Source organism: Gasterosteus aculeatus, chromosome 16 (assembly GCF_964276395.1).
Source record: "Gasterosteus aculeatus chromosome 16, fGasAcu3.hap1.1, whole genome shotgun sequence".
NCBI lineage: Eukaryota > Metazoa > Chordata > Actinopteri > Perciformes > Gasterosteidae > Gasterosteus > Gasterosteus aculeatus.
This window is the reverse complement of record NC_135704.1, coordinates 8,205,761-8,223,559: the sequence shown is the minus strand read 5'-3', so window position 1 is coordinate 8,223,559 and position 17,799 is coordinate 8,205,761. Positions and strand designations below refer to the sequence as shown.

At 43.4% G+C, this 17,799-nt stretch overlaps 2 protein-coding genes across 7 annotated transcripts; one reads left to right on the top strand and one right to left on the bottom strand.

Moving 5' to 3' along the window:
• Positions 1–74: 74 nt before the first annotated feature.
• appb (amyloid beta (A4) precursor protein b) lies at positions 75–13,041 on the bottom strand. 5 transcript variants are annotated; one of them, XM_078090265.1, is made up of 18 exons: positions 12,939–13,041; positions 8,242–8,409; positions 8,002–8,131; positions 7,780–7,892; positions 7,159–7,349; positions 6,804–7,075; positions 6,480–6,647; positions 5,219–5,352; positions 5,041–5,115; positions 4,493–4,651; positions 4,279–4,407; positions 4,040–4,139; positions 3,309–3,376; positions 2,783–2,921; positions 2,612–2,665; positions 2,389–2,468; positions 2,150–2,296; positions 75–2,031 (listed from the first exon to the last, which is right to left on the bottom strand). In XM_078090265.1, the coding sequence occupies exons 2-18, from the start codon at positions 8,359–8,361 to the stop codon at positions 1,930–1,932; spliced, it is 2,181 nt and encodes a 726-aa protein (XP_077946391.1). In that variant the 5' UTR covers positions 8,362–8,409; positions 12,939–13,041; the 3' UTR covers positions 75–1,929. The 5 variants fall into 5 exon arrangements, with proteins under 5 accessions (XP_077946391.1, XP_040058238.1, XP_077946390.1 ...); XM_040202304.2 differs by lacking the exon at positions 12,939–13,041 and adding an exon at positions 11,846–12,105; XM_078090264.1 differs by lacking the exon at positions 12,939–13,041 and adding an exon at positions 9,598–9,672.
• Positions 12,182–17,450, top strand: LOC120834374 (sodium channel regulatory subunit beta-4). 2 transcript variants are annotated; one of them, XM_040202333.2, is made up of 5 exons: positions 12,182–12,787; positions 15,087–15,362; positions 15,453–15,503; positions 16,298–16,375; positions 16,527–17,450. In XM_040202333.2, exons 1-5 carry the CDS (start codon positions 12,727–12,729, stop codon positions 16,550–16,552), a joined length of 492 nt encoding a protein of 163 aa, XP_040058267.2. In that variant the 5' UTR covers positions 12,182–12,726; the 3' UTR covers positions 16,553–17,450. The 2 variants fall into 2 exon arrangements, with proteins under 2 accessions (XP_040058267.2, XP_077946401.1); XM_078090275.1 differs by having other exon boundaries at positions 12,592–12,778.
• The last annotated feature ends 349 nt before the right edge of the window (positions 17,451–17,799 follow it).

The window sequence follows — 17,799 nt, the reverse complement described above, 5'->3', positions numbered from 1 at the left end:
GTCTTTTCATCTGAACATTGTAATCCCTTTATAATCTCAATTATAGGAGATTCAAAATGACGAGCAGTACAAGATTTACGTACATTCAAAATTTTATTCATGGTATACAGAGTGTAGAAAGCTGTCTTACTCTAAGCAAATGATTCATTTAACTACACGCCAAGGAAGGTCTGAATCAATGGGGGGGTTAATGTAAGCATCCAAAGACACCCAGATTGAAGATTGATACAAATTTTAAACATTCACCTGATTAAGAGCTTAAGTTAATATCTGTACACATGTGAGTGATGTGCAGAGAGGTGATATGTGTTTCTGTGGTATAAAAGTACAATAAGCATGTCACATTCATGTACTGGAGGTGGTGTCGATAACATAATCGAGGGAGAGAAATGTCTGACCAGAGTTGTGCTCATCCTCCATGTGGATCACGATTCTTCACCTCTACTGGAGGACTTAAAATACTTTATGATATGGGGGCAAAGAAATCCACCACTCGACAAACCGAATGTACATGTATACACGGGAAATGTAGAAAAATAGACTGCGTAAGCAATATTTGATGATGGAATGTATTCAAGAGGACAAAACGTTGGATCTCTGAACGCCCGACATGACATGTCATGTCAAGCATTCACTGTACAAAATAGATGACACCGCCAGAAAGAGGGTAAACAGACAAATGAGGGCTGGAGAGCAAGAATGGAAAAGGACGAGAACAAGACGGAAAGAGAGGCTGATTTTCCTAATTAAAGTGGGCCGTTGAGAGCCGGATCTCCCATCTTGCAAATGTTAACAATTAAGAGAATGGAATGATGAATCTGGAATGATACGCTTTCAGAAAACCTCCATCCTAAAGTTTGACCTCCCCGTTGTGCAGCAACAGCGTGAATTGTCATCGAGGACATAAACGGCAATAAAATTGGTGATCACACTTAAATGAAAAGAGTGCATAGAACGCAAACAATAGTCCTCCTTTTGGATACCGTTACACTTCATATATCACATATAGAGCATTGAGCCCATGCAGCTGACACAACAGCGAAGCATGGGGGTGAGCGCAACAAGCCACGGTTCAGTTAAAGCAAGTCTGTGGGACGACAAAGCAGACCAGGTTCTGAATACGGGTTTTCTCCTTCATATCACAAGATCACAAAGAAGACACAAGGGAAATGTACAATCTTGCTAAAATATCTAATAAGAGGAACGCTCCGTTGAACCGTAACTTACTGAATCTGTCAATCAATATTGCCATGCACTACATATACTTACAGCTAATCTCAGTCTTAATATATTACACATACAAAATAAAAATAGATCAGAAAACAAAAACATTCCATATGCTTGAACTTTTACACACTTTGACAATGTTTAGTTTTTCCTGCGTATTTTAAAACAAACCTGAAACAGTTGGGCTCCAATTGTGCAAAGGGCCTGAGAGAGCCTCTTTGTGTGTGTTCGTGTACGTGGGAGAGCGAGAGAGAGAAGAGGAGGGCGGGGGCGGAAATTTAACTGCCTGGATTTATATGTTGATGGTTTCAGTTGCGTAACTTCATACCAATGATCAACAGGTCATTTTTTTCCAGTACAAACACTTTGTTAAGGTTGCATAAGTTTTGGTTGCGATTGGCAGAAATGTGCAGGTGGAACAGGTACCCTTGTCAAATCAACTGCAGGTTAATACACGCTCATGTGGGGCTCTGTGCCATCTGGGAATTTAATGCTCCATTTACCTTTTTTGGCACGAAAACGGATACAAAGATTTCACTTTATCTTTTTTGTCAAAAAAGAATAACGATTTTACGGCACGCTTCACACCTTTCCTTTGCCCTTAAAGCAGGAGAGAAGATGAGGGTGCAGGGGCTGAGAGCAAGGACCAGAACGGAGCCTACGAGGGGAGAGTGTGGAGGGAAAATGTGGACCAGCAGCTCTTTAGTTCTGCATCTGCTCGAAGAATTTGTAGGTGGGATTCTCGTAGCCATTCTGCTGCATCTTAGCCAGGTGACGCTCCTCTGGTGTCACGGCTGCGTCCACCTACCAAAATAAAAGTGGATTGGTAATGTGTTTTTTGTCCCCCACTTAACATTGACAAACAAATTACTCGCTTTGCTCCAGTCCCCTCAAAACCTATTCATCAAGGCCCTTTCTTTACCTCAATTACTCCGTGATGAATAGAAGTATACTGTTTCTTCCTCAGCATCACCAAAGTAATGACAATGATAGTTGCTATGACAACCCCGCCGACCATAAGTCCGATAATGGCACCTTTGTTGGAACCCACATCCTCAGCAAAAAATACCTGCCATTGAGAATGAAGACTAAACTGTTAATGTGCACAAAGCAGAGACACCAACTCAGGACTAAAAAACATCACAAAATGTGTTTTCGTACCAGTTTTTGATGGTAAACCTCATAACCAGCACTTTGCCTCTCTTCACTCTCCATCCGCACTTCTGCCTTCGCCGCAGACACTGAAATAAAACACACAACAAAAACAAAAACAATCAGTTGAGTAACACTGAATGTCAACATTTCTTTTGTTTCCACGAGGCAACGAAGACATCTCAACGGATTTTCTGTTAACGGGACACGAGGTACTTGATCGCACACTCACCTGGTCGTGTGGGGTGTCCTCTGTCTGGATTTGGACGAGCGTCAACGGGCTCGACTGCAGGGGGGGGGGGGGGGGGGGGGGGGGGTAAATATGGAAAAGTCAAATTGACATCCACATGGCACGAAGATATTTGTTTGAATACCATAAAACGAGAGTTGTTTTGTGCGTCACCATGGTTCTCTGTGTTGGGCTGGTTGAAGCTCTCGGGGTGGATGAATCCCAGTCGGTCCAGGCCGGGGTCCATCGGAGCAGAGCTGTAGGTCTGATCAGGCATCAGAGCGTCGTTACCGTAGCTCACCCTGCTGTTCACCTGCAACACACACAGCACCATTCTGATAACGCCATCTAATCCAGATGACTGCTCAAAGAGGTGCGAAGTCTGACAATGCCCACGAATGTACCTGTGTGTGTGTGTGTCTTGTCTGTCCCCTCCCCTAAATATGCATTTACTCTGTGCACCCATCAGCATGCTCATCTGCATTTCTGCTCAAGGAGCCTTTGTGGTCGGAGAGATTACACATTTTAGAAAAAAACTATTTCAGCTTTTGTTCGAGCAAGCGCTCAACAACTGCTTCAATGGCAAAACGCGTCTCCTGTGATTAGGGCTTTTCATTTAGCCCATCCAATCGGTTGCTGGCCACGTTTTTGGCATTTATAAAGAAATGCAGACATCAGGGAAAGGTGCAACTCGACTCACCCGCCTGTCACTCTGCAGTGAGGAGACTTGCTGAGACAGCTCCGTCTGAACTCTCTGCATTATAACAGCTGGCGAGGAAAAGGGAAAAAGAGAGCGTGAGCGAAGGTAGATGCAGCATGAAGATGATGGGAGGGACGGAGGGAGGGACGGCGTGTCCTGATTACTGAAGAGACGAACAGTTATCAGCATGCCGTCCATCACATGACTTCAGACATGCTGTTAAACAGATTCACCCTCAGTCAGCACTACGGAGAGGTTGTGAGGGACGATTTAATTAGGACTGCATGTAAGGTCTTAATTAGACAGTATTCCAATATGAGCTCATCTCTCCTCAAAAGTAACAAATTACAACATGACGGATGCTAAAAGACATGTTTAACATACTAACTCAGGCTGCTACTTACCATTGATTATTTTCACACAGATCTCTTTCCTAACTGATCAACTAATTATTCAGACTATAAATCTAAAAATCACTATTACAACTTCACAGAGACAAAGGCAACATTTTCAAATGTCTGAATAGCGTTCCTAAAACTATGTTTATATTTTCCCACCATTATCATAACGGACAGAGAAAGCTGAAACTATTTATGCATAAACTTAATTGCTGTAGATACATTTTTTCTTGACAAACTAATCAATTAATGAAATGTTTTTGAAAAGTCTTTCAACTCTTTCAAAACGGTTAATCTCTTTATATTGATGATATCGTACAAACAGACACTTACAGACTTGGCTTTGGATCTCATTCGCCACTTTGGGCACTTTGTAGAGCAGATCAACGGACTGATTCATCCTCTCATCAATCACACGTAGGTGGGTCAAAACCTAAAAAGAAAGTCAACAAGTTACGGTATTGTTTCATTTTAGGCCGGAGTGACAATTCACAAATATCAGCATTTTAACGGATTAAAATGTTTGAAACCACTAAAAGCTTTTTCGACTGTACGCAGGTCGGGTCGAGTACCTGAGGTCGGATCTGTGCGGCCTTCTTGGGATCTACGGTGCGCACGTGTTCATAATGTTTCAGCGTGTGCTGCCGATCCTTCTGCTCAGCACGGACGTACTTCTTCAGCAGACTCAACACCTGACGAGGCTGGATACCACGTCATCAAAACAGATATTTAGTGATGGGAAGTCCAGATATGGACATGGTTGTGTATGTGTGTGTGTGTGTGTACCCGTGGCGGATCGGCCTGCAGGGAGCCGAGGTACGTTTCTAGAGCCAGGCGTCGGCGGCTGTTGAGCAGAGCTTCCACCCGGGCCATGTGGGTTTCCACCAGCTGCTGCCGCTCTCCTGCAGCCTCCCGCTCCAAAGCCTCCACCTTCTCCTGGAAGTGCTGCAAATACAGTGCCATGCACCCGGAAAGGTGTTGGGAAATATATATATTTACCATAATGGAAGGCGGAGGAAACTACTACGTTGCTGAAATAATTTTGATACTTCTACGATAATGGATGCATGCAAGAAAATGTAGACAAAGAAAATGAGAGCATTGAAAAATGCTTTTCAATTCAACAAATAAGGGTTACAAAAATCTTTGCATTCAAATCAATTAAAAAACAGAGCAAAAGATATTCATCTATAAATCCAAAATACTGGTGGACTAATTGGAAAATTGGATTAATTTTGTCCTAGATAATGGAACTAATGTATTGTCGCAACAATCGCCTTAGGAATAAACAAATGGTAATGAAATACAAAAAGGAGTTGAGATTTGTGTCCTACCTGGATGACAGCTTTCTTGTCAGCACGGGGAAGGTTCTTGGCCTGCCGCTCAGCCTCCTCCCAATCCCTCATCACCTGGACATGGAGCCCCACACACAGACACATTTAGGCCTCGTCTCGTCATGACATACATTTGGACACCTTGACCAGGCAAAATCTTTAGCACCCACAAGCATACCTGGGACATCTTTTCTCGGTGTTTGGCCTCCAGGCTTTCCTTGGCCTTCTGGAAGTCAGGGTGTTCGCTTTCCTCCCCCGGAGACTCGAGGTACCGGTCTACGGCGTCTGGAGGACTGGGGGCCACGGTGGGCACTGGAGGAGATTGAAGAGTCAGGAATCAAAACACAGAGCACTCAGGGTAGTTAAGAGGACGCGTGAAGCAGGTGAAAAAGCATTTGTCCCAGTGGCTCCGAAACACACAAGGCATTCTACAGAGGCAAGATAGACGAGTGTTAGCTACATCAAGATTGCTTTAATAGGGAGACAAATCCTGGAACAAACACCGGTCATCAGTGGATGAACGGTGATTGGTTTTCCAGTCCAAGTGCATATGTCCTTATTTAATGTGGGAGATGAAAAGTGCGGAGTCAGGATCAGGGCAGCCATTAACCCTTAGCGACACCCTCCACACTCTGTGACCGGTATCACACTGCAGAACTCAGCTGGTTAGAACATATTTGTGACATCCTTAGGTCAGACCACTGCAGAAGCAGACCTTCCCGCTGCAAGACATGCAAACAAACGTGTGTGTGGAAATCCATGCCGACACACACTGACATTCAACGTTTAGTAATATTCACGCTGCATCGTCCTCATGCTGCAAGGAGTATCGGTTAGTGTCGAAATGATGACATGAATAATTAAATGGATTGGAAGTAAATCTCTGCCAGGGTGTCATGGCAGTTTTCCACAATGGAAACAACGGACTTTCCATGTACTCATGGACTGTGTGACTCAGTGACTGGTCTCTAAACTTCTTGCTAATGCTACAGATAAGAATAGTCTATCTTTATGGACAGCAATGAACGAATACACTGCTTTTACCGTTGTTGAGTATCTGTCCGGTCAAAGTCTGAGATAGTTTCTGGACCACAATGGAGGACTATTAAATCACTACAACTTAGAACTTTTATATTTATTCCTGTTTGAATAATATTACCTGACAACTACAGGTCAGATGTTTAAGGTCCATACCACATTTTTAACAATGCAATCATTATACACACACACACACACACACAATGTTTTTATCTACAATACTGCATATAAGACGGGCACACAAATCATCGGCGCTCAAAATGGTTAAAAGCCATCAGACAGTCAGGAAAGGGAGAGGCAGGGAAAGTGAATGAGAAACATCTACAGAAGCCTGGGGACAGGAATCAGACTCGTGGCGGGGTGAACATCAAGGTTTAGACGGCTCCGGCCCTGGGACTTACACGAGCTGCTGCAGACAGCTAGGCAGTACTCCTCCGAATCAAAGTTATTCCTGTTGCCCCCACAGCCCCCAAACAAGAAGGGAACACAGCGGCCCTTCTCAGGCAGGAAGTACCAACGCTCCAGCATGGCATGACAGGGGCCTGACTCAGCAGGAGCCCAACAAACGGCTGAGATATGTACACACAGGCAAAAGCAAATTAAATGTCAAATTGAAATGAATTCAAAATGTGAGCTTGTAAAGCAATCAACAAAGCACCACGTGACAAATAACCCCAAAATAAACAGAAATGAACAAAAGGGGGTGCACACGGTTCATTTCTTACCTCGAACCACTTCCTCAACTGATTCTGTGGTGGTGGTGGTGGTGGTTGTCATGGCGATATTAGCATTGCGCTCATCGCTATCCCGTTCATCGATCACGTCGTTGTCGTCATCGTCGTCACCGTCGTCGTCGTTGCCCTCCTCATCTTCATCATCATCTCTGTCTCCACCTCCATTGTCATCTCTTTCAAAAGTCTCAGTGTCTTCTTCGTCGTCATCATCCTCTTCTTCGTCCTCAGCAGTCACGGCCTCTGGCGCTGCCGGTTGTGGCATGCTGCGGGGAGAGCGACTGGTTCAGTCCTCGTCTCATCAGCGATGTGTCCGTCACGCTGGATGAACGTGTGCGAGGGACAATACCTGTTGTCGGAGTATTCGGCCTCAGCTCCACCCCACCAGACGTCTGACTCCTCCCCTTCTGGCGCCGCGCTGTCCGAGTCTCGCTCAGCCTCTGCCGGGCAGCAGACAAACTCCACCCCTCGGAAACGATCAATACCACATGGCAACAGCATCCCGTAGTCATGGAGATTCATGGAGCGGTCTCCACAGGACTAAAGTTAACAAAAAAAGGCCAAAATCATGACATCATTAGAGCACTATACAAAAAAGAAATAAAAACCGCGCAGCATTCAATAAGGTCAAAAGGCTGTGATGCTGAGGATGTGAAAGCTTATTGTGGTAAACTGGAGCTGAGGAGAAAAGCCCAGAAATAATAACTATAATCATAATAGAGGTTTTAAAAAAAAACAGGCAGTCGTCTTCCTTGGTGACTGAAGGAAATGAAAAATCATATCCAATTTGTGTGGATGTTTAACAACAGATGGGGAAGGATGGAATAAAGGAGTGTGACATCATCCAGTGCAACAGAAGACCAGATTAGAATAGGAATAGAAGACAAAAAAAGACAGCAGCAGATCTAATGTTAAGGCGAGATGCCAGTAGAAGTGGATGAAGTGATATTGAATGCTGTGATGGTCTCACCTCTTTGGCCACAGTGTGCCAGTGCAGATGGCTCTCACACTGGTCCATGCGCTCCTGGTGCAGGAACTTGCACTTGTCAGGCACGAGCAGGGCGTCGCTCACAAACTCTCCAACTGCAACATGAACATTCCTTTGCTCATTACAGGTTGGGTGTATATCCATTATCAATCGTACAGAAAAACATGCTCGGTGAAGTGCAACTATATCACCAAAACCAGTTACCCAGGCAGCGGTATGGCACCACAATGTGTGTGTGAGTGCGGCATTGTTTGCGGCCTTTCTTGCACCAGTTCTGGATGCTGACGGGCTGGTTGGCCTCCACAACATTTGTAATCTGCATCTCTGGGTACACCTGGGGAAAAGAGAGATTTTGGCGGTGTTTCTACATACATAAGCTGTGTCTTCCTGTCTACCGTCTGTGTAACTCTCTCTCTACATGGCAGTCTCCCTGAGTTTAGTTACCTCTTGGCAGTACTGCAGGATTCCCTCCTTGGTGCCGATGCAGCTCTTTGTGCCCGAGAGGTCAGACTCCCATTTGCCACTCTGCACATTGATGTGCATGTTGAGCTTCCCGCAGAACATGGCCACCTGGGGCTCAGTTAGCAAAGCCACAGAGTCATCAGCGGGCACCTGGACGAACGAGAGGAAAAAAGAAGATCATGATTCTAGATTGGATAAAGTATAACTGAGCCATATATATATATATATATATATATATATCCTGATGCAGCTTATGTATAATTAGAATTAGCAATCATGCATACCTGTCTTGATACTGGGATTAGCTAATTGTAGTGAAAGGCCTCTTTAAATCACTCTATAATATTGCAGCATATTATTGCTACCACTTTAAGCATAAGCAAGATACTCAATTTCATTCCAAAGAGCCCATAATCTGGTGAGCGAAACCACAAGGCAGCACATTTACCCTTTGTTAGCCAGTCTTGATCATTTCCTATATTGAAGAAGATAATATTGCCTATTGTTGGAAAGAACAAAGAAACTCATCGAACATCACCAGCTTTTCAAAATCAAGCTGACGGAAAAGCAAAGGGACAACAACCAAAATTTTCCAAAAGGATGTAGGATAGCTGTCTGCATTTATTGTTTTCCCATCCTCTTTGTCGGTGGAAATAATTGGTAGGAGTCTGAATGTGTTGTGTTCTGGGCCTTCACTTGTTCGGGCATCTATCAACTAGACAGATGCCGCGCAATGACATTCAATCTGCTGACAAACTTTTAAGTGACCAATTATGGCTTCATGATATGTTTTGTTTTGAAGATCAAATTATATATTATATATACATTATATTTGCCTCTTTTGAGTTAGAATAATCACCTAATCAGCACATTGCCCAATGTTATTCATTCTTCTACTTCTAGTTGTGCCATTTCTTTTTCTTTTTTTTTAATTGAGCACCGTGAACACTCCTAGTGTTGGAATCAACAAGCTTAAAATAGGAAGAAGGAGGCAAGAGTTAACCCTCTCCTAAAGAAAACAACTACAGACCGGTCTATCTTCTTCCCTTTTTGTCCAAAACTCTTGAACGTGCGATCTTTAACCAACTCTCCTCCTATCTCCACCATAACAACCTCCTTGACCCCCACCAGTCAGGCTTCAAGGAAGGCCATTCCACAGGGACTGCTCTCCTTGCTGTCTCAGAGCAACTCCACACTGCTAGAGCCGCCTCTCTCTCCGCTGTCCTCATCCTTCTGGACCTCTCTGCTGCATTTGACACAGTAAACCACCAGATCCTTATTTCCTCCCTTCAGGAACTCGGTGTCTCAGGCTCTGCTCTCTCCCTTCTCTCGCCCTACCTTGACGGCCGCACCTGCCGGGCACCCACCAACTCTCTCGGCGCTGTCATTCGCTCGCATGGCTTCTCCTACCACAGCTATGCCGATGACACCAAACTAATTCTCTCCTTCCCTTGTGAATGGATCGGGTCCAGCTTACATCCAGGACATGGTCAAACAAGACATCCCGACCCGCACTCTCCGCTCTGCATCTGCAAAACTGCTCGTCCCTCCCTCACTGAGAGCAAAACACTCGACTAGATCACGAATCTTTGCTGTCCAAAACCAGTCACTTTCATTCTCACTGCACACGTCACTTTCACTTGTCACTTTCTGTTCGCTGGTGCCCTTTATTTTTAATTTCTAAATATTTTTAACCTTAACTTTTGTTCTTTCATTTTTAAACTAACCCATAGCCTTATGTTACTAACCCATAGCCTTAGATTTTATTTTATTCCTCGTGCACTGTTGTCTTGGTGTCCATTGTCGTACTGTCTGCTGTTAAGCACCAACCGCCAAGTCAAACTCCTTGTATGTCTGACATATTATGGCAATAAATGATTCTTGATTCCAAAATGGTGGAACGAGCAGAGAGTCTTCACATCTAAAGACCCACCTCTTCAGACGCTACCTCGACTAGAAGACTAACAAATTCTAGCACTTAAGTGACATTATAAGTACAATTTATCTATAGCAAATTGTAAATTGGCTTATTGGATGAAATTGCACGTTCCTGTTTCTTGCTCTTCTGAGTTTGTATCTCTATAGTTGAATGCATTAATTGTAAGTCGCTTTGGATAAAAGCGTCAGCTAAATGTAATGTAATAAGTTCACGTATCATTAGCTGAAGTCCTTTAATCGCCGGTTGTTGAAAACAAGTTTATCCAGCAAAGTGCTATGGTTCCAGTGAATTGCTTCTATGCTTGCTGGTATCATATTACACTGAGACAACCAGTCCAACCTGGTCTTCAAAGAAAAAAAATCACGAGACCGTGGAGTGCAGTGTTGCAGCAGCTTTTGTAGGGCGGCCTGTTGTTGTGTAAGCACATCGTTCTCTGCAGCACACAAGTGTTAGTTGAGAGTATTGCCTCCCTGACTTATTTGCACTTAACACTACACATGCACTAAATGTTGCATGTAACGAGACAGTCGATGCATGCATCCGTTTCCCATTAAGCATTGTCGACCCCCGATTGTCCCATTTCCAGCTGATCCTAAGCTCCGTGGCGTGTCTCCCTCTCCCTGCACAGCACCAGGAGCGAGCTGCAGGCGCCATCTTGCTTGTGTCAGAAAGAAAAAAAAACTGCATCCTTGTTTTTTTTCTTCCTATTCTCCTCAGCAATCTCGCCACCCTGCAGCGGTAACGTTAGTGGGCCAGGTCGACGCAGAAGCACTGCGAATTAGCACAGCTAAATAAAATAAAAAACAATTATAAAAACATTTGCATTGGGGGGGCTTAACTTATAAACATGTGTGCTTGGAGTGCTGCGGTTGTCAGGTCCAGCGGGTGTGTCGTGATGTTGTCTATTTGAAACGGTCACGATTATGAAAAAGGACAAACCAGAGAGCGACGACGTTGGTTAGCAACGAGCGGCTAGCGTTGCCATGCCAATCCGTGTCCTTCTCTGGGAGAGGGGACGCTGGGCTTTGGCCCTCCACAGCGTAGCAACTGCGTTGGTTTGGTGAATCAACGTCAGCTATCTAAACAGACGTTGGCGACAGATCGATTGATTACAGCAAGTCGCAGAACAATAAACAGATGTGTTTTTCTTCCACTCCCCGAACCCGTCAAAACATGTCCGACGCCACAGGGCGAAGCTGTCAATCAGACATCCAACGGCAGGCCTGGGAAGCGGCTGTGGAAATATGCGGTTTGCTAATTATAAACCAGTAAATCTGTGCAACAACATCCGTTTTCCATATTGAAAGAACCAGATGTTCCAAACTGTCACGGGGAAAAATAACTCCGTTACTGATCCCGTTACTGGATGGACAAAGAGCGGGCCTCAGCAGAGCCCCCGGTAACCGTGTTATCTCCGGTAGCCGCACGGGCCCGTGTTACCAGCGGAACGCGTTAATCTGCGTCGGATCTATTCTTTTATTTTTAGTTTTTTTAACGTTGTTACTCAGATTGGAACCGACGGCGCTGAGGTGGGTTCGGTGGCCGCTGTGGCTCCCGCAGACCAGCGAAACCAGGGAACGGCTCACCGACTCTTCCCCCCCCCCATACGGAACAGCTAGGATTTCCTCCGCCGCGTACGTCGCTCACCTCGGATGAAAGCGTCAAGGTCGCCACCAGTAACAGCAAGAAGGCCGTAAGCTCCCCCATGCCGTCCTCCCGGTATCCAACACCCTCGGTGTGTTCACGAGTCCCCCCCGTTGGAAATTGGAATTGTCAACGCAGGCGATAACGTGTGTCGACTGCAGCGGCGGTTCCAGTGTTCCGATTCCGATGGTCCCTCCGTGTTACGCTCTCGCTGGTGGCCGTGCGGATCGGATCGGGCGGGCGGGCGCGCGTCTGGCTGCGTGTGCGCGCTTTCACGCCAAGCTAATCGCATAATGGGACCCACAGCCTCTCCATCTGTTCTATATTGATATTGTGCCGAATTCACACCACGGTCCGCCTATATTCTTGTATACTTTTGAAAATAATTATGTTGTATAACTTAATGTTGTACAAGTATGTATACATATATATATATATATATATATATATATATATATATATATATATATATATAACTGAATATATTCTGAATATTGTGCTAAAAATTGTCATCCCTTCATAGGCTTTCTATCACATGCCGTTGTGGTTACTGTTGTTGTATTATCCTGAAGGCAAAGTGGATTTCTCAATTTCCAAATTGGCTTTCCGGAAACGCGGCTGAACTTTCACTTAGTTTCTCTTTCACTCACTTAGTTTCTCGCTCTCTCTCACTGGAGACGGACGTGTGAATCCGAGTTGTGCGCTTTGCTTCCATGCTCACGGGATTTCCGCCACATTTTGGAGGATCTTTCCAATGCAGTCAAGACAACCACGCGTTGCGGAACAGACCGGATTATTGACATTCTTTATACAGTTATCTACCAATTTGACCGCAGTCCTCCAGACCCCTCCAGATGTGTTAAGTCTTCCCCGCAGAGCGCAACATGAGGACCTTCCTGGGATTGTTAATGGTGTCAATGGTGTTAATGGTGTTAAGTGAGTCAGGTAAGTCTTCACATCATTGAAACCATTCGTCTGTGTCTGAAAATGTATTGTATCAGATATGCTTGTTTTTATAATTCCTCCCAGCAAAATTCTTAGAGTTAATTTTTCGGTGTTAGGCATGTTGACAGGTAGGCTTATTTATTCGGCCTACCTGCGCGGCGGAACAATGATTTCCGGAGAATGAACGGACGTCCAGGCGTTTATCTCTTTAGCCATCCGACTCGTGGCATTCTTTAATGTAAGCAGAACATGCTCAACTGCCCGCTCACGGGAGTGACGGGTACACACAGAGAAAAGGGGAGGGAACACTGCCCTTATATGGGAATGGTGCTCTTGATATCACGACCCAGGAAACAATTACAGGTACATGCATTCATACACTCTTAACATGGCAAAAGGGTTGAAGTGCAGAGTTTATGAGGGGACGTTTAGGACTTAACTACTGACACTCTCACGCATTCTAATGAAACGGAGACACTCTTACGTTCGCTATTGTCGAGACGCTCGGTACTAACGAAACACTCGTGCGCATCTCACTGGTGTTCGCTGTATTTGGGCAGATTTATTTTTGACACTTATTCAGAGTCAACTTGTTAACACTTTGTTGAGTGTTGATTTAACACTGACAAGATTGGGACAATATAAACACCAGCTTAGAGTTCAAATTGAATCTCACAGAGTCAATTTAACTCTCTGAAATTTTCTGTGTAGTGTTGAGTGTTTCCAGTAAAGAGTAAAATAGATAATAATAATAATAATAATGAATAGTGCATGGAAATGGAAGTCCTTTGTGTATCAATGCTGTGTTTAGTAAAAGCCAAAGACAGTGTATTAATACATAAAGCACTAATGAACTAATATGGGTTTGTTTTCTGTTATCTAAATAAATGTATGCACACTTGTCAGACTTTTGTACAGCACAGTGTTTGGGACAAAGTGAATATATTTGGGTTGTAAACCACACTGCTTTATTTGTCGTGTTTAACATCAAAGATTCTGAGTTACTCAATCGGGTAACCTCAGTGAAACCTGCAGTGATTCATAGATTGCACGTTCATATAATCACCTTGTAATGTATTTGAATATAGCTTAACATGAATCACAGATAACACCGGAAGTTATTACTCAAACTAAAGGGAGAGACACATTAACGGCCGTGATGAGTGAGGTCATAAATTGATTTAACAACTAAAAGGTTATTTCTTCTAGAATGAAGATGTAAATGTAAAAGCAATATGATTCTTTTTTTTTTTTAAAAACAAGACAAATTCACGTAAAAATTGAAAGAACGAACAAGATCAAAATTGGAAGCCCTGTTGGGGACATCTGGAAGAATTCAGCCAAACAGCTTCTCTCGTTCTGGTAGATTTATTTGTCAGATTACAGGTCAGTTCTGTCGGCCAGCAGGCTGAAAGAACATCTGATTAACAGCAGGAAGAACATTGCGCTTTGTACTTGTTGTTAGATATAGAAGAAAAGATTTCTATTTGCCCTAAACTGGCGTTGAGGAGGAGCAGGTCCTCCCGCCGCAATACAAGATGTGTGGACTCCTACCATTAATGTAAACATGACGAACAAGCCTGAGTGCAGTGTGGCACTTGGCATGTCTCTAACTCTCATCGTTATCTGAATCATTCTTGAAAACAGCCCCCTGTGAGTGACATGTTATCTATATCGTATTTTTGAGATTAGTACTTCTTCATTTTACACAAGTAAGAAGAAAATAACTAAGTAACAAAAGAGGAATTGCTCACAATGCCCCTTTCACATTGTATTTATTGATTAGGTATTAGTTTAACTTGGCAACCGTAATGTGCAGTGTTATATTCAACTTAAGTACAGTAAAGGAGAACCGCTTGTGATCACTTTTTACACAAAGCTTACATTATTTGTACATGTTCAGTCGTCTATTCAAAACAATGATGAATATTGCTATTTAATATAATTCATCCCTGTGTAAACTCTTAGTTAAAGATATTAGCTCGGAGCAATTTTGTGTAAAGGCTTTACACTTAATGTGGCGCCAACAGAGACTGCTGCAAAGCCAGAATGTCAAATTCCACATTGGTTCTTCAAACTAGGAAAATAACTGTAATATGTCAATTTGGCTACAAAATCTTGGGTTCACAGAAATAGTTTTGTCAACTTTAGTGAACTTTTCTCTTTTTTTGTCAAGACCAAACATCTACTTTTGAACTCACTATTTCAATTTATTTCAGTCAACTCAAGTTTCCAAGGCTAAACGTGCAAATCATGTTTAAAAACTGAACTTATCCCAATTCATCTGTTCTTCTTCTAGGTGATGAGACGACTATTAAAGGTGTCTTAGGACACAGCGTCCTCCTGCCATGCACCTGCAAGATTGGCACAAATTTGAAGTGGCAGTGGAATGACACTGAGGCGCTTAATAAGTCAAATAGGTACACGGGCAGGACCAAAACATTTCTGTCTGAGAACAGAAATAACTGCTCTATTCTCCTTGCCAATGTCACATCGGAGGACCAGGGGAAATACAGATGCTGTTTTCACACCAACGAGGTCTACCACTATTCCGTTGTATATCTCAGCGTTTCTGGTGACTCATTCATCCCTTATGCATACTTGCAGCATTTGATCACTCATTCATGCACCCATGAATTTAAATAATTGGTTCAAAATCTTACAGAATCTGAACCACCAACCGATTCAACCACCCTGAACCCTCAACGATCGTCTGGTAACTATTTGTTTTCATCTATTTAAAAAAGGATTGCAGTTACATTTAGCCCATTATTACTCATTCATTACAATATTTTAAGTCTCGCTTTCATCTCATCTTTAACCGCTTATCCGGGTCGGGTCACGTGGGGGGGCCAAACTTCCCTTTCCATAGCCACCTCCACCAGCTGGAATCCCAAGGCGTTCCCAGGCCAGTGTGGAGATGTAATCTCTCCACCTCCGCCTCTTCCCAGCTGGCCGTGCCTCTACTGGCTCCTTCCCGCTTCCAGCGGCTCCCCTCCGAGCTCCTCACGAGTGGCTGAGCTTCTCCCCCTGTCTCTAAATAAGGGAGACGCCAGCCACCCTCCCGAGGAAACCCATTTCCCCCTGCTTGTATACCCGTGACCTAGTTCCTTCATGAGGAGGAGGGTAGGAACAAAGATTGACTGGTAGATGGGGAGCTTTGCCTTCTGGCCCAGCTCTCTTTTGGTTACGATGCCGCGGTAAAGCGAGTGCGATGCCGCCGCCGTGTTCCTCCGATTCTCCGGCCAAACTCACAAACTCCCTTCAAACAAGGCCCTGAGATACTTGAGGTTTCTTTCACTTGGGGTCAGGACACATTCCGTACCCGGAGTAGGCAATCCATTAGTTTCCTGCTGAAAAACGATGTTTTACGTTTTAAGTTTTTTTACAATCGTAACACAAGATGTTGTAAAATGTGTTGGTTATGATGTGACCTCAAATAATTTTGTAGTTTGCAATAATTTTGTAAAGCATTATATCAATGTAATTCTCTTTCTTGCTCTCTCTCAGGAACTGAAGAAAGCACGAGGTTCATGAAAGTCTTCCCTATCATGTTCGTAGTTGGACTTTTTATTTTCCTCTTGTACAGTAAGTTTTTGGCATAATACCAAAGATCTTTATGAAAAGATGACTTGTGGAGTTGTACTGGTTAAACCACTACTGTTATTGCAACTGTAAAGTTGAGCCTTACCCCTTTTTGCTCTCGTTGTAACTGGATCTCTCTTTCCATGTCTTGTAGGGGTTCAGAAAAGAAGGGTTCACTAAAGTTCACCACGCTCAAAACAAACTACTCCTGACAGTCCAACCCAATGGTCAGAAGCATAGACTTACATTCCCACCAAACTGTGGTTTGTTAGGAATTTGGCATCAAAAGCTCTCCAATACTTCCTTTCCTTCAAGGTGATTTCATTCTGTTTTAATGCCACAAACGGAATGTGGTGTTTTTGAAAACAATGTTCATCTTGGAAGCTTTTATGAATGTTTCCCGGGATCATCTTTCCTTCAGGGTTAAGGACTATAAAATGAGATTTTCCTCTATGATGTGAAAATGAATTGATGCATTTAAATAGAATGTATATACACTATATCCTTCAAATGTGAGTAAAAAAAAGATGAATACTTCATTAATTCTCAGAGATTTACTGTAGCGTAATCTGTTGGTTCTGTCTCTGTGATTCAGGTGTTGCTCCACAGTAATCTAAGTCCTTGTGACTTTTTCTACATTAGCCTTGTCCTTGAAAAAGTTAGTTTTTCATCCTCTCAGTCATTCGTTTCTGTGAATTGATTTGTCCTGAACAAGCTAGACATTAGTTAGATTAGACAGTAATTGGAAATTTCGAACACCACAGCAGAGGGTTGTGTGCTCAGCGCCCTGCTGTTCCTGCTGAACCCACACAGCTGCAAACCCACACATGAGGAGCTCTCTGTTTTCACAATTCCCGCTGAATTAAATACCAACAAGACGACAGAAAAACAAGAACCTTCAGAGAACAACCTCCTGCTTAACTTCAGTAAACCAGAGAGATGATATTGATCCTAAAGGAAAACTTAAGATGGCAAAATTCCCATCCCATCCATTCCCATCAAATTGTATAATTTGCCTGATGTATCAAATGTGACAAAAAAACGAATCTGTAAATAAAAAATATCTTGTTTTTAAAAATGTTTTTATTGAATATCTATTAAACACTTAAAATAATAATTTTCGGAATTTTATTTGATGGAGACAAAGTTTCTCGTCAACTTTTACAGAGGAGCAATATACAAAATCTTGATGGTAAAACATACAAACTGGCACGGAGTGTGTGCGGTACAGAGCAAGACCACAATCTTGAAGAGTCAGAAGAGGAGCCTGCAAAGCGCTACGGGGAAATTGCAATACAAAACACATCTACGGAATGAGAGAAGTGGACTTCATAACAGCATATTTCCCCCGCACTCCTTAACTCATCCTGCGCCCTCCACATACTATGCTAGTCCTCGTTCTTTGTTTTCGTTCCTATGTGGAAAAT